Here is a 14,370-nt window from a genome sequence, read left to right as displayed (position 1 = left end):
ACTTCATCTCATCCCAGGCTTTCTTGAACCTACTCCAGTCAGCTTTTGTCAGCTCATCATTATCCCATAACGGTTCTTGTCAAGGTCACAAGTATTCACTGTGCTGCTAGCTTCAGTGGTTAATTCCCAGCCCTTATAATATTACTCTTCTAGGCCTTCTTCCTCCTATGGGCTGTTCCTTCTTGGCCTCTCTTCCCTTTTTTTTTTTCTTATCTCTAAGTATGTAAATATTGGTGTGCTCTAAGGCTCAGTTCTGTCTATATTCACTCCTTGGGGCTCTCATCTAATTTCATGCTTTTCAAACCAAGTCTACACTGATGATGCCCAGGTATCTTCAGTGTGAACTCAAACACTGAACTCCAGGTATATATTCAGCTGCTTAACTAATGAGTTTACCTGTATACTTAATAGGTTTCTCAAAGCTAATATGTCTGGATCCAAACTGTTGATCTTCCTTCCACTCCCCTTTAATTGTGTTCTCCTTCCACTGTCTTCTCCATCTTGGTAAATTGCTCATCTGTCTTACCAGTTCCTCAGTCTAAAATCCTTGAGGTCATGCTTGGCTCTTCTTCTTTTTGTTTTTTGAAACTGAAGTATAGTTGACTTACAATGTTGTGCCAATCTCTGCTATATAGCAAAGTGACTCATTGTACACATATATACCTTCTTTAAAAGTTCTTTTCCATTACAGTTTATCCCAGAGACTGGATATAGTTCTCTGTGCTATACAATAGGACCTTGTTGTTTATCTATTCTAAATGTAATAGTTTGCATCTATGTTGACTCTTCTTTTTCTCACCCTCCGCAGTCTCATCCACCAGCAAATCCTTTCCTCTACTGCCACCTTGGTTCTCCATCATTTTTGCCTGATCTCCACTTCTAACCTTGCCCCCTGTAGGTTCTTCTTCACGCACACCCGCTGGAGTGATCATTTTAAAACTCAGATTCTCACCCTTCTTGGCTCAAAACCATTCAGTGACTTTCAACTCACAGAATAAAAGTTAGAGTTCTTACTCTCACACCACATAATTGGCCCTAGTCGTCTTTCTTACTACCTCTTCCTCGCTTGGCTCCAGTCACACTGGCCGCCTTGCTATTGCTTGAACATGGGGTGTTCCCAGTTCAGGAGCTTTCTACTGCCTGGGATTGTCATCCCTCAGATATCCTCATGGCTGGTCCTTTTATTTCCTTTGGATTTTTGCCCAACTGTCACCTTCTCAGTGAGACTTTCCCTGGCCACACTTTTAAATCACACCTCATTACCATTCCCTATTGTCCTTTTCTGACATATTTTTTTTTAGCACTTACCTCTATCTGATATACTATATCTTATTTATTTGCTTATTGTCTACCCCCACTAGAGTTGTAAACTGCATGAACGCAGAACATTTGCCTCTTAGGTTCACTGCTGTATTCACAGTACCCAGAATAATACCTGATACCAGGTAGGCCTTCAATAAAATAGATAATAAAAATGAGCAGCAGATGAATGAGTGATGCTTAGTAAGCATTCAGTAAATGGTAGCTATATTGTATGCTATGTTTCTGTCCTTGGAGAGAGCCTGTTACAGTTAAGAGATGTGAGGGATAAGAAGTAGCTTTTTACAGGGCTATACTATGAACTTTGAAAGTGATTTGATATATAATCTATCCATTAAAACTTTTTGAGTAGAAAAGAAAAGTCAGAACTGCATTTTAGAGGATGAAGTTGCTGCATTAGACCTGATGAATTAGAAAGGAAGAAATCAGAGGCAGAGAGAGCAATTAGGAGGATGGATGATACCACCATCTAAGTTAAGCAAAAAGGATAGCCCAAGTGTTGGCAGTAAGAAAAAAGGATGTTGTTACATGGCAGTTGCCAGGAGTGTTTGGAGTGAAATTGTTGCTACCTGGAAGCTGTAAAGTAGGAGGTCTGTCAAAGATGGTAGAGTTCATTGGTGGTGGTGGTTTAGACCCCGTGAACCATATCCCACCAGGCTCCTCTGTACATGGGATCTCCCAGGCAAGAATTCTGGAGTGGGTTGCCATTTCCTTCTCCAGGGGATATTCCTGACCCAGGGATCGAACCCAGGTCTCCTGCATTTCAGGCCGATTCTTTACCGACTGAGCCACCAGGGAAGCTCAGAGTTCATTGCCACAACATAATTGAAGAAGGTCCCGGAGGAGAGGATGACATCATGAACACATGTGGAAGGAAGGTTAGCCTTAGCAAGGAGGGAGGGATACTTCTTTCTTTGAGAGGGCAGATAAATACTCAGGGGCATTTTGAGGTATGGAGGAGGTTGACAAAGTTCTTAGAATAGAGTTCAGAGCTTGGAGAAAATATTAAGAGCAGTGTTCCATGCACTGTTGAATAAGGAACTAACTAGAGATAATGAAGGAAAAGCTGAGCAGCAGTGAGGGCATCTGGTGTGGGCAGCATTTTCTTTCTCAGAATGAGTGGGCAGAAAAATAATTACACTTGCATTCTATGAGCTTCCATCTAACTTAATGTAGGAAGGAAAACTAATGTTTCATCTAGATTCTAGCTTCAAGAAATAACAAGAACTTTTGGGAAATAATGCCGAGTTCTTAAATGACTGACGTTTAATGGTTACTTCAGGATTATAAATTGATATGCCTAGACAGATGTAGTTTTTAGAGAAAATTTTTCTTATTTTATTATTAGTGTTTGTTTGTTTTGAAAGGTTATATGCTTATGGAAACATACTAAAAATTTCAGAAAAACCATGTTCGCTGTATATGGACTCTAGCAGTGAGCTCTCCCCACATTAGGTGCCCCAACCCAAACCTGCAGGATTTTACTCTGAATTTCTGCTGAAACTGATACTTGTTGGCAGCCGGGAGTGGTGTTGAAATATGGACTTACCAGTAAAAGCTGCCACGGGAAATTGCCAGCTCTTTTTACATCATCCAACAAATGACCATTTGTTAGAGATCAGCTATGTTAAAGCATTAATAACCTGTCCTAGTTTGAACCGACATCTGAAAGAGAATTGTTAATTCTTTTGACATGTACATACTGTTAAGAGGTTTACTTTCTGCAAACATAGTAAGATTGGCTTAAATGTATTTCACTTGCCTATATTCTAAGAGCTTGGTAATGATACAGATGGTTGTATCAAGGACTTTTAGATTTTGTACATTTTCCATACTCCTTTCTTGCTGCCTGGGTGCTTCTCTGTCAGTTCTGCCCCTCCCTCCTCTCCTTTGAAACAACTCACATAGCATGTCTCCAGGAAGCCAACACTGATTAATTTAATATGACATATTATTCTTTCATTCCTGTAGTCTGCCCCCTCAGCACCTACCTGAGTTCTCAACCCTGCCCCTTTGTGGGGAACATGATATAGACAGCCTCAGAGTCTCCCATCCCCAGTGTACAGGAGAAAGAGCATAGTCTTTGGAGATACCCAAACCTGGGTTCACACCTTGGCTTTGTCATTCATTAGATATAAACTTTGCCTGAGTCCAATTGTCTCACCTAGAAAATGGTGAGAATATTGTCTGTCTGCGGAGCAGTTGTGGGGATTAAATGAGATAAGGTATGTAAAGACCCTAGCATGGTAAGTGCTCAGTAAGTCATTACGTCCTTCCCAACCTATAAATTAAACATTAATTTTGCTTAAATGCATTGGAATTGCCTGTGATTCTTTAAAAGGACATAGGGAGCCGAGGAAGCATCTGGGATGCATCAGATGCTGATGAACTGGTGAAGGCCCAGCGAAAACTGAGCTGTTGAATGTTTGTATTTTTTCTGTAACAAGAGGAGCCATATAACTTAGGAGCTGGGAGTGTAGGCTTTGGCAGCAGGAATCTGCTTCCCTACCTAGCTCAGCCACTTACTAGCTGTGTGACCTTGAGCAAGCTGTTTGACCTCTCTTACCCTTATAGGGTTCTTATTAAGATCAAATGAGTCCAAGTATGTGAAGTTCTCAGCATAGTAAGAGCTCAGTAAGTGCTGATATAATAGCAGCAGCAGCAGCAGCAGCATTTTATTTCCTAAAGTCACTAGGAGTTCTTTCTTGGAATATTAAAATCTAATCCAACTGTAAATCAAGTCCAGCTATCTCAATTTGCTAGCTTTTCTTTTTTTTTTCTCCCTGCTCTTTGATGTTATATATCTACAAGGGAACTGGTTTTTCCAGACTGGAAATACTTGAATTTTTAAGACTTCAGACCTTTTTTTCAAGTAATGAGAGAAAATTTAGATAGAGGCAGAGATGGAATGGCCATTGAGACACAGTCTTTTTAGGGGTTATTTCTGCATCCTAAGACGTAAAAGAAAAATGTTTAGTTTTGATCTTGTTTTAGTTACTTAATAAAAGGACATGCCATGCTTTAATAGTTTGCCCCCATCCCAGTCTGTTTGTACTGCTGTTTGAACATACCACACTTGGGTGACTCAAAAAAACAGGAATTTATTTGTCATAGTTCTAGTGACTGGAAGTCCAAGATCAAGGCATCAGCATGGTCACCTTTTTTGAGTATCCTCTGCCTGGTTCATAGCCAGTGCTTTCTTGCTGTGGGCCCACATCGTGGAAGGGCTCAGGGTCTCTCTGGAGCCTCTTTATAAGGCATAAATCCCATTCATAAAGGCTCTACCCTTATGACACCCGAAGGCCTCCCTGCTGATACGATCGCACTGTTGTTCAGTCGCTAAGTTGTGTCTGGCTCTTTGTTACCCCATCGACTGCAGCATGCCAGGCCTCCCTGTCTCCTGGAGTTTGCCCAAGTTCATGTCCATTGAATCCATGATGCTATCTAACCATCTCATCTTCTGCCGCTCTCTTCTACTTTTGCTTTCACTCTTTCCCAGCATCAGAGTCTTTTCCAGTAAGTCGGCTCTTTGCATCTCGTAGCCAAAAGTATTGTAGCTTCAGATTCAGCTTGAGTCCTTCCTGTGAATATTCAGAGTTGATTTCCTTCAAGATTGACTGGTTCCTTCAAGATTGACTGGTTTGGTCTCCTTGCTGTCCAAGGGACTCTCAAGAGTCTTCTCCAGCATCACAATCCATTCTTGGCTCTCAGCCTTCTTTATGGTTCAACACTCACATCTGTACATGACTACTGGAAAGACCATAGCTTTGACTATACGGACCTTTGTTGGCAAAGTGATAGGTTTTAATATGCTGTCTAGGTTTGTCATAGTTTTCCTTCCGTGAAGCAAGCGTCTTCTAATTTCAGGACTGCAGTCACCATCCACGGTGATTTTGGAGCCCAAGAAGAAAAAATTTGTCACAGCTTCCACTTTTTCCCATTCTATTTGCCATAAAGAGATGGGACTGGATACCATGAACTTCATTTTTTGAATGTTGAGTTTTAAGCCAGCTTTTTCACTTTCCTCTTTCACCCTCATCAGGTGACTCTTAGTTCCTCTTTACTTTCTGCCATTAGAGTGGTATCATCTGCATATCTGAGGTTGTTGCTATTTCTCCCAACAATTTTAATTTCAGTTTGTGATTCATCCGGTCCAGTATTTTGCATGAAGTACTCTGCATATAAGTTAAATAAACAGGGTGACAATATATAGCCTTGTTGTATTCCTTTCCCAATTTTGATGCAGTCAGTTGTTACAGATAAGGTTCTAACGGTTATTTTTGGTCCACATACAGGTTTCTCAGGAGACAGGTAAGATGGTCTGGTATTCCCATCTCTTTAAGAAATTTCCACCATTTGTTGTGATCCACAGTCAAAGGCTTTCACATAGTCAATGAAACAGAAGTAGATGTTTTTTTGTGAAATTCCCTTGCTGTCTCTATTATCCAATAAATGTTGGCAATTTGGTCTCTGGTTCTTCTGCCTTTTCTAAACTCAGCTTATACATCTGGAAGTTCTCGATTCAAATACTGGTGAAGCTTACCTTGAAGGATCTTGAGCGTAACCTTCTAGCATGGGAAGTTAGTGCAATTGTCCAGTAGTTTGAACATTCTTTAGCACTGCCCTTCTTTGGAATTGGGATATAAACTAATCCTTTCCAGTCCTTTGGCCACTGCTGGGTTTTCCAAATTTGCTGACATCTTGAGTACAGCACTTTAACATCATCCTTTAGGATTTGAAATACCTCAGCTGGAATTCCATCCTCCACTAGATTTGTTGGTAGTAGTGCTTCTTAAGGCCCACTTGACTTCACACTCCAGGACGTCAGGCTCTAGGTGAGTGACCACACCATTGTGGTTATATGCATCATTAAGACCTTTTTTGTATAGTTCTTCTGTGTGTTCTTGCCACCTCTTCTTAATTTCTTTTGCATCTGTTGTGTCCTTACTGTTTCTGTCCTTTATCATGCCCATCCTTGCATGACATGTTCCTTTGATATCTCCAATTTTCTTGAAGAGAGCCCTAGTCTTAGCCATTCTATGGTTTTCCTTTATTTCTTTGCATTGTTTATTGAAGAAGGCCTTCTTATCTCTTCTTACTTTTCTCTGGATCTCTCCATTCACTTGGTTATATCTTTCCCTTCCTCCTTTGCCTTTTGCTTCTCTTCTTTCCTCAGCTATTTGTAAAGCCTCCTCAGACAACCACTTTACTTTCTTGCATTTCTTTTACTTAGGGATGGTTTTGGTCACCACCTCCTGTACAATGTTATGAACCTCTTTCCATAGTTCTTCAGACACTCTGTCTCCCAGATCTAATCCCTTGGATCTTTTTATCACCTCCACTGTATGACTATAAGGGATTTGATTTAGGTCATACCCGAGTGGCTTAGTGGTTTTTCCCACTTTCTTTAGTTTAAGCCTGAATTTTGCTGTAAGGAGCTGATGATCTCAGCCACAGTCATCTCCAGGTCTTCTTTTTGCTGACTATATAGAGCTTCTCCATCTTTAGCTGCAAAGAATGCAATCAGTCTGATTTTGGTTAGGGCATAGGCTTGGGTTACTGTGATGTTGAGTGGCTTTCCTTGGAAATAAACCGAGATCATTCTGCTGTTTTTGAGATTGCACCCGTGTGTTGCATTTCAGACTCTTTTGTTGGTTATGAGGGCTACTCCATTTCTTCTAAGGGATCCTTGCCCACAGTGAAAGAAAAGAAAGAAAGAAAGTGTTAGTTATGTCCGGCTCTTTGTGACCCCATGGACTGTAGCCTGCCAGGCTTCTCTGTCCATGGAATTCTCCAGGCAGGAAAACTGGAGTGGGTTGCCATTTCCTTCTCCAGGGGATCTTCCTGACCCGGGGATCAAACCCAGGTCTCTTGCATTGCAGGCAGTTTCTTTACCATCTGAGCTGCCAGGAGTAGATATAATGGTCATCTAAATTAAATTGGCATAAAAATGTACTCCAGTCCATTTTAGTTCACTGATTCCTAAGACGTCAATGTTTGCTCTTTCCATCTCCTGTTTGACTACTTCCAATTTACCTTGATTCATGGACCTAACATTCCAGGTGCCTGTGCAGTATTTTTCTTTACAGCATCGGATTTTACTTTTACCACTAGACATATCCACAACTGAGCATCTTTTCCACTTTGGCCTAGCTGCTTCATTCTTTTTGGAGCTGTTAGTAATTGTCCTCCACTCTTGAACAGTAGCCTATTGGACACCTATCCTCAGGGGGGCTCATCTTCCGATGTAATATCTTTTTGCCTTTTTTTATCGTTCATGGGGTTCTCCTGGCAAGAACACTGGAGTGGTTTGCCATTCCCTCCTTCAGTGGACCATGTTTTAGCAGATCTATGACCCGTCTGTCTTGGGTGGCCCTGCACGGCATGGCTCATAACTTCATTGAGTTATGCAAGCACCTCCACCTCAACAAGGCAGTGATCCATGAAGGGGACTATCACAGTAGGTATTAGGATTTCAAAATAAGAGTTTTGGGGTATACAAGCATTCAGACCATATATAGCAAGTCCGATCTTTTTTTTTTAATTAAGGCACAGATTAACTATTGTGCCATTATTTGATATTATTACAATTATTAGTAGTAATACTATTAGAGTACTATTTTTATATAGATTACCCAAAGAACTGACTGCTGGAAATTCTGATTTCTTGGTGAAATTTTCCTTTTGCATTTGAAACTTCTCTTTTGTCCAAGGAAGAAATGGCTGGTTTAGCAATGAGGTTAGAGTCTTTGTGGTATGGCCTTTTTTTCTTTGATTATACTATTAAAATTGATATTTTTAAAACTTTGTTTTTATATAAGTAATATATACTCAAGTGCAAACAAAATGAAAAATTACTCTCCTATAATCCCACCCATCTATATCATGAGTTCACAAATGATGGCCTATGCGCCAGATTCATCCCACCACCTGTTTTCTTTATTTTGTTTTGTGTAAAAATTTTCTGAAGTTTAGCCCATAAGGAAGGGTATAAATCTGAGTGTTTAGCTTGATAAATGTTAACAAATGAATATATCTCCCAGCTCAAGATGCAGAATGTTGCCATCACTCTAGAAACCTCCTCACACCACCTCCCATTACTATTCACTCCCAAAAGGAACCACTATTCTGAATTCTACCACCATCGGTTGATTTTATTTATTTTAGAAATTCATATAGATGGAGCCATACAATATTTACTGTTTGAGGTGTGGCTTCTTTTGCTCATCATTGTAAGATTCATTATATTTTTGCATGTAGCATTAGTTCATCTTTACTATGTGAATGCACCAGAATTTATTTATTCAGTTCAGTTCAGTTCAGTCGCTCAGTCGTGTCTGACTCTTTGCGACCCCGTGAATCGCAGCATGCCAGGCCTCCCTGTCCATCACCATCTCCCAGAGTTCACTCAGACTCACCTCCATTGAGTCAGTGATGCCATCCAGCCATCTCATCCTCTGTCATCCCCTTCTCCTCCTGCCCCCAATCCCTCCCAGCATCAGAGTCTTTTCCAATGAGTCAACCCTTCGCATGAGGTGGCCAAAGTATTGGAGTTTCAGCGTTAGCATCATTCCTTCCAAAGAACACCCAGGGCTGATCTCCTTCAGAATGGACTGGTTGGATCTCCTTGCAGTCCAAGGGACTCTCAAGAGTCTTCTCCAACACCACAGTTCAAAAGCACCAATTCTTCGGCGCTTAGCTTTCTTCACAGTCCAACTCTCACATCCATACATGACCACAGGAAAAACCATAGCCTTGACTAGACAGACCTTTGTTGGCAAAGTAATGTCTCTGCTTTTCAATATGCTGTCTAGGTTGGTCATAACTTTCCTTCCAAGGAGTAAGCGTCTTTTAATTTCATGGCTGCAGTTGCCATCTGCAGTGATTTTGGAGCCCCCCAAAATAAACTCTGACACTGTTTCCACTGTTTCCCCATCTATTTGCCATGAAGTGATGGGACCAGATGCCATGATCTTTGTTATTTGAATGTTGAATTTTAAGCCAGCTTTTTCACTGTCCTTCCTAGGGGAATATACAGAGGCATGAATGAATACCAGAAAGCAGAAATCACAGGGGTCACCTTAGTGCCTGTGTGCTACAGTAGCAATTATTAATATATTGGTCTCCAAGTTTGCAAGTTGGAATCTACAAGTTTATAAGCTTCTTCCTATATGTCTATCAGGGCTTCCCTGATAGCTCAGTTGGTAAAGAATCCACCTGCAATGCAGGAGACCCCAGTTCTATTCTTGGGTTGGGAAGATCCACTGGAGAAGGGATATGTTACCCACTCTAGTATTCTTGGGCTTCCCTTGTGGCTCAACTGGTAAAGAATCCTCCTGCAATGTGGGAGACATGGGTTTGATCCCTGGTTTGGGAAGATCTCCTGGAGAAGGGAAAGGCTACCCACTCTAGTATTCTGGCCTAGAGAATTCCATGGACTGCATAGTCCATGGGTTGCAAAGAGTTGGACATGACTGAGCAACTTTCACTTTCACTTTATACATATATAATTGAATATCTGTTTTTAAGTAAAACATGGGTTCATGCCTACAGTTTGTTTTGAAACTGGGTTATGTAACAATCTCTTCAAGAATTTCCCATGTCTTTAAGAATTTTTAAAGAGATGGGAATGCCAGACCACCTTACCTGTCTCCTGAGAAATCTGTATGCAGGTCAAGAAGCAATAGTTAGAACTGAGCATGGAACAACAGACTGGTTCCAAATAGGGAAAGGAGTACGTCGAGGCAGTATATTGTCACCCTGCTTATTTAACTTATATGCACAGTACCTCATGAGAAATGGTGGCCTGGATGCAGCACAAGCTGGAATCAAGATTGCTGGGAGAAGTATCAATAACCTCAAATACACAGATGACACCACCCTTATGACAAAAAGTGAAGAAGAACTAAACAGCCTCTTGATGAAAGTGAAAGAGGAGAGTGAAAAAGTTGGCTTAAAACTCAGCATTCAGAAAAATAAGATTATGGCATCCAGTCCCATCATTTCATGGAAAATAGATGGGGAAACAATGGAAACAGTGAAAGACTTTATTTTCTTGGCCTGCAAAATCACTACAGATGGTGACTGCAGCCATGAAATTAAAAGACACTTACTCCTTGGAAGAAAAGCTATGACCAGCCTAGACAGCATATTAAAAAGCAAAGACATTACTTTGCTGACAAAGGTCCATCTAGTGAAAGCTATGGTTTTTCCAATAGTCATGTATGGATGTGAGAGTTGGACTATAAAGAAGGCTGAGCACTGAAGAACTGATGTTTTTGAACTGTGGTGTTGGAGAAGACTCTTGAGAGTCCCTTGGACTGCAAGGAGATCCATCCAGTCCATCCTAAAGGAAACCAGTCCTGAATATTCATTGGAAGGACTGATGCCGAAGCTGAAACTCCAGTACTTTGGCTACCTGATGCAAGGAACTCACTGGAAAAGACCTTGATGCTGGGAAAGATTGAAGTCAGGAGAATAAGGGGACAACAGAAGACAAGATGGTTGGATGGCATCACTGACTTGATGGACATGAGTTTGAGCAAGCTCCTGGAGTTGGTGATAGACAGGGAAGCCTGGCATGCTATAGTCCATGGGATTGCAAATAGTCAGACATGACTGAGCAACTGAACTGAACTGAACTATATAACAATATCATGAACTGTATAATGTGAATGTGTCTTTTCAGGTCGTGAAATGTAGATCCTTATCATTGAATGGCGACATTGTACCCCTCTATATGAATATACCATGATTATTTAATGAATTCCCTCTTCTTAAATATTGCAGTTGCTTGTGATTTATGCCATATTTTACCAGGCTGCTGTAGAGTGTATGTGAGTGCCCATGTGCCCACACTAACACCGGGTGTGATTCTGTTACAGTCAGTGACTTTTGACTAAAATGTACACATGAAACTGAACACTCCCTTTTTCTCCATCCTTCTGCACGTCTCTTCTTTAGATAAGAAGGCTGACTGCACAATCACAATGACTGACTCAGACTTACTGGCTCTGAAGACTGGTAAAATGAATCCTCAGATGGTAAGTATGACGATACTTATGTCCTTGTATTAGGTGGATTTTAGCCTGTTTCACTTCATCACCTATTTCAGCCTCATCCCATAAAGTGTAAAGTGGTAAAACCCACAAAACTCAGTGTTCCCCAAATATTCACTTAATGGATGACAAATAGTTGTGGAGCTAGCTATGTGTCAGCCATTGCCCTATATGCTGAAAATGTCCAGATGAATAAGAAATAGTTCACATGCTCTGGGCATCCACAGTTTGGTATGAGACAGGTGTGCAGAAGGATAAGTGCAATGAAATATCTGTGGTGCCCTGTCTGGCTTGTGGTTGGGGAGGGTGGAAGAAGGAGAAGCCATATCTTCCTGGGCTCTCAGAGAAGGCTTCACAGAGGAAATAATGCTTGACTTTGTCCTGGGGGTGATCAGGAGTCATCAGTGCACAGGTGGAGAGTAGGAGCCATCCAAATAGAAGAAAGGACTAGTCGTCACAGAGGCAAGACGTTTTACCTTTTGCATCTTTGCCTGTGCTCCTTTTTTGTCTGAGCTGTGATTTCCTTGACAAACTTCTTATCTTTTAAAATGATCTTAGGGACTTCCCTGGTGGTCCAGTGGCTAAGACTGTGCTCCCAGTTAATTAATGGGGCTTATGTTTGATCCTTGGTCAGGGAACTAGATCTCACATGCTACAACTAAGAGTTTGCATTCTGCAATTAAAGGTCCCTTATGCTGCAGGTAAGACTCAGCACAGCCAAATAAAATAAATGAATATTAATCTAACAAAACAAAATGAACTTAGTTGCTATGTTTAAAGACCTCCTACCACACGGTTGGGGAGCTATAGTCAGCACCTCTTCTGGGCCACTTACTGGACTGCCAGCCTAGCACTTGTCTCATCACACCAGTCGTGATATGCCTGTCTCATCTCCCAGTAGAATGTGCATGTCTCAAGGGAACAAACCACATCTTGTTCATCTTTGTGTCTCCAGAACTTAGCATGATGCCTGGCAGTTTTAAATTTTCACAATCAATGGATTAATTTGTATTTCTCTAAAATGTATTCATGGCTTGTATAGATTTTTCAGGCCCCCAGATTGTCAAGGGTCTTCTTGTATTCTTTACTGGCACAATGTTGAGCAGACTTGATATACGTTATCCATAGATAACACAAAGGAAGCTAAGATGCTGCTTTCCATTGTAACCTTATTTTTTTTGTTGTTGCCTCAACCTTATTTGGGCTTCCCTGATAGCTCAGATGGTAAAGAATCTGCCTATTATTTGGGAGACCTGGATTCAATCCCTGGGTCAGAAAGATCCCCGGAGAAGGGAACGGCTACCCACTCCAGTATTCTTTCCTGGAGAATCCCATGGACAGAGGAGCCTGGCAGGCTATAGTCCATGAGATCGCAAAGAGTCAGACAGGACTGAAGCGACTAACACTTTCAGCCTTATTTGTTTTAGATCTTGTTCCTGTGGTGAAGTCACTCAGTGGTGTCTGACTCTTTGCGACCCCATGGACACCAGGCTCCTCTGTCCATGGGATTTTCTAGGCAAGAGTACTGGAGTGGGTTGCCATTTCCTTCTCCAGGGAATCTTCCCGACCCAGGGATAGAACCCAGGTCTCCTGCATTGTAGACAGACGCTTCACCGTCTGAGCCACCAGGGTACCCTCATAATTTGAAAGATTGGATAAAACAACTAAATCTGACTCCTACTTGTATTCCTTTTAAAAATGCTTATTCTAAGCAACTAAGCACATTTCAACTGATGCATTGACAAGTAAGAGACTTGTATCTACGATGTTTCAGTTGAATATGTACCATTGACACTGACATTTGCACCCACTGAGCTGTTTTCAAAATCTGGACAGAACAGAGGCCATCAGTCTCGGAGCTGGCACATTCCCCTTCCCACCCACCACCACTCATGCCACTGTGCACTCCATACATTTCCTTGGTAGCGTGGTCAAGCTTCACTCTCAGCTGCCCTCGTTCTCTCAGTTTATCTGTTTACCACCCATTTGGAGAGTAAAATGTCAGCTTACTTTTCCTGAACACCTGTTAGCACCCAGAGGAATTAAAGATAAAAATGGGAGACCTTTGTGTTAATGTGCTAATGGTCTTCCCTTATGCTCAGAAGAGGATTTGACTGGAAACCGTTAAATACAGTGGAAATTATAATTTATATGTTTGGCTACAGTTGAAGCAAAGCAATATGCTCTCTAGCAGAAAGCACATAGGAAGAGTACCTTAGGGCCCAGATTTAAATGATTCTTTTGTTTGGAGTCTCTAAAAGGTGAAGACTCATTTTTTCTCTGTAATCATTATTAAATAAAATGTAATTTCTTCTTTTAATTAAGAAAAGGGAAATATGGTGAGTTTCTCTGGTAGGAACTACTGGTCCATATTTTTAAAAGACATATGTTAAATATATTGTGTTCTGAGACACTTGACCTTTAAGTCATCAGACAGAAGGCTGTGTGCCATATAGAAAGGAAATATTTAGTTTGTCCAGACAGAGGAGGGGGGGAAAAAAAGGAATTAGTCACCCTCACCAGAAGGTGTAGAGAAAGCAGAGCTCTGCACTTTCCTACTAGTGAGGCAGAAGAACTCCTCACTTCTTAATGTACTTGTTAGGAAGTGAAGACTACCAGCAACTTTTCCTCTATTTTAAGAATTGAGTAAGAAGACTGAGATCATAGCAGAGAAATCATGCTATGTTCCCAATTTTGCTCTTTCTTTAAAGTTTTCCTGGGATTTTGTTACATGATAAATTTAGCAAACATCATGTGATCTAATCCCAGGCTGTTGTTAAGTGGAACAAATTGTGGCTCTGCATTGGGGACTGGTTTGAGTCTCCTTATTGAGCCAAAGATTCACACAGGCACCTCAGCAGGCTGCCTGGCCTCCCCCTGTAGGGAATACATCTCCATCATGTAGACCAAAAAAGGGAGAAAAATGGTGACATTTCATTGCATAGATGCATCTGTAATGGAATCCCAAGTTTCTGAGTGTGTTACACATGTG

At 41.2% G+C, this 14,370-nt stretch overlaps 1 protein-coding gene across 1 annotated transcript in view; it reads left to right on the top strand.

The window, feature by feature from the left end:
- Nucleotides 1–14,370, top strand: part of LOC100297152 (sterol carrier protein 2) — a 33,788-nt gene that overhangs the window by 18,273 nt on the left and 1,145 nt on the right. The window contains 1 exon segment of the mRNA XM_070556554.1: nt 11,284–11,363. Coding sequence (XP_070412655.1) covers nt 11,284–11,363 — 80 coding nt within the window.

This window comes from Bos taurus, chromosome 3 (genome assembly GCF_002263795.3).
Source record: "Bos taurus isolate L1 Dominette 01449 registration number 42190680 breed Hereford chromosome 3, ARS-UCD2.0, whole genome shotgun sequence".
NCBI lineage: Eukaryota > Metazoa > Chordata > Mammalia > Artiodactyla > Bovidae > Bos > Bos taurus.
Note: the sequence above shows the minus strand (reverse complement) of the source record. Positions and strands in the feature narration are given on the sequence as shown.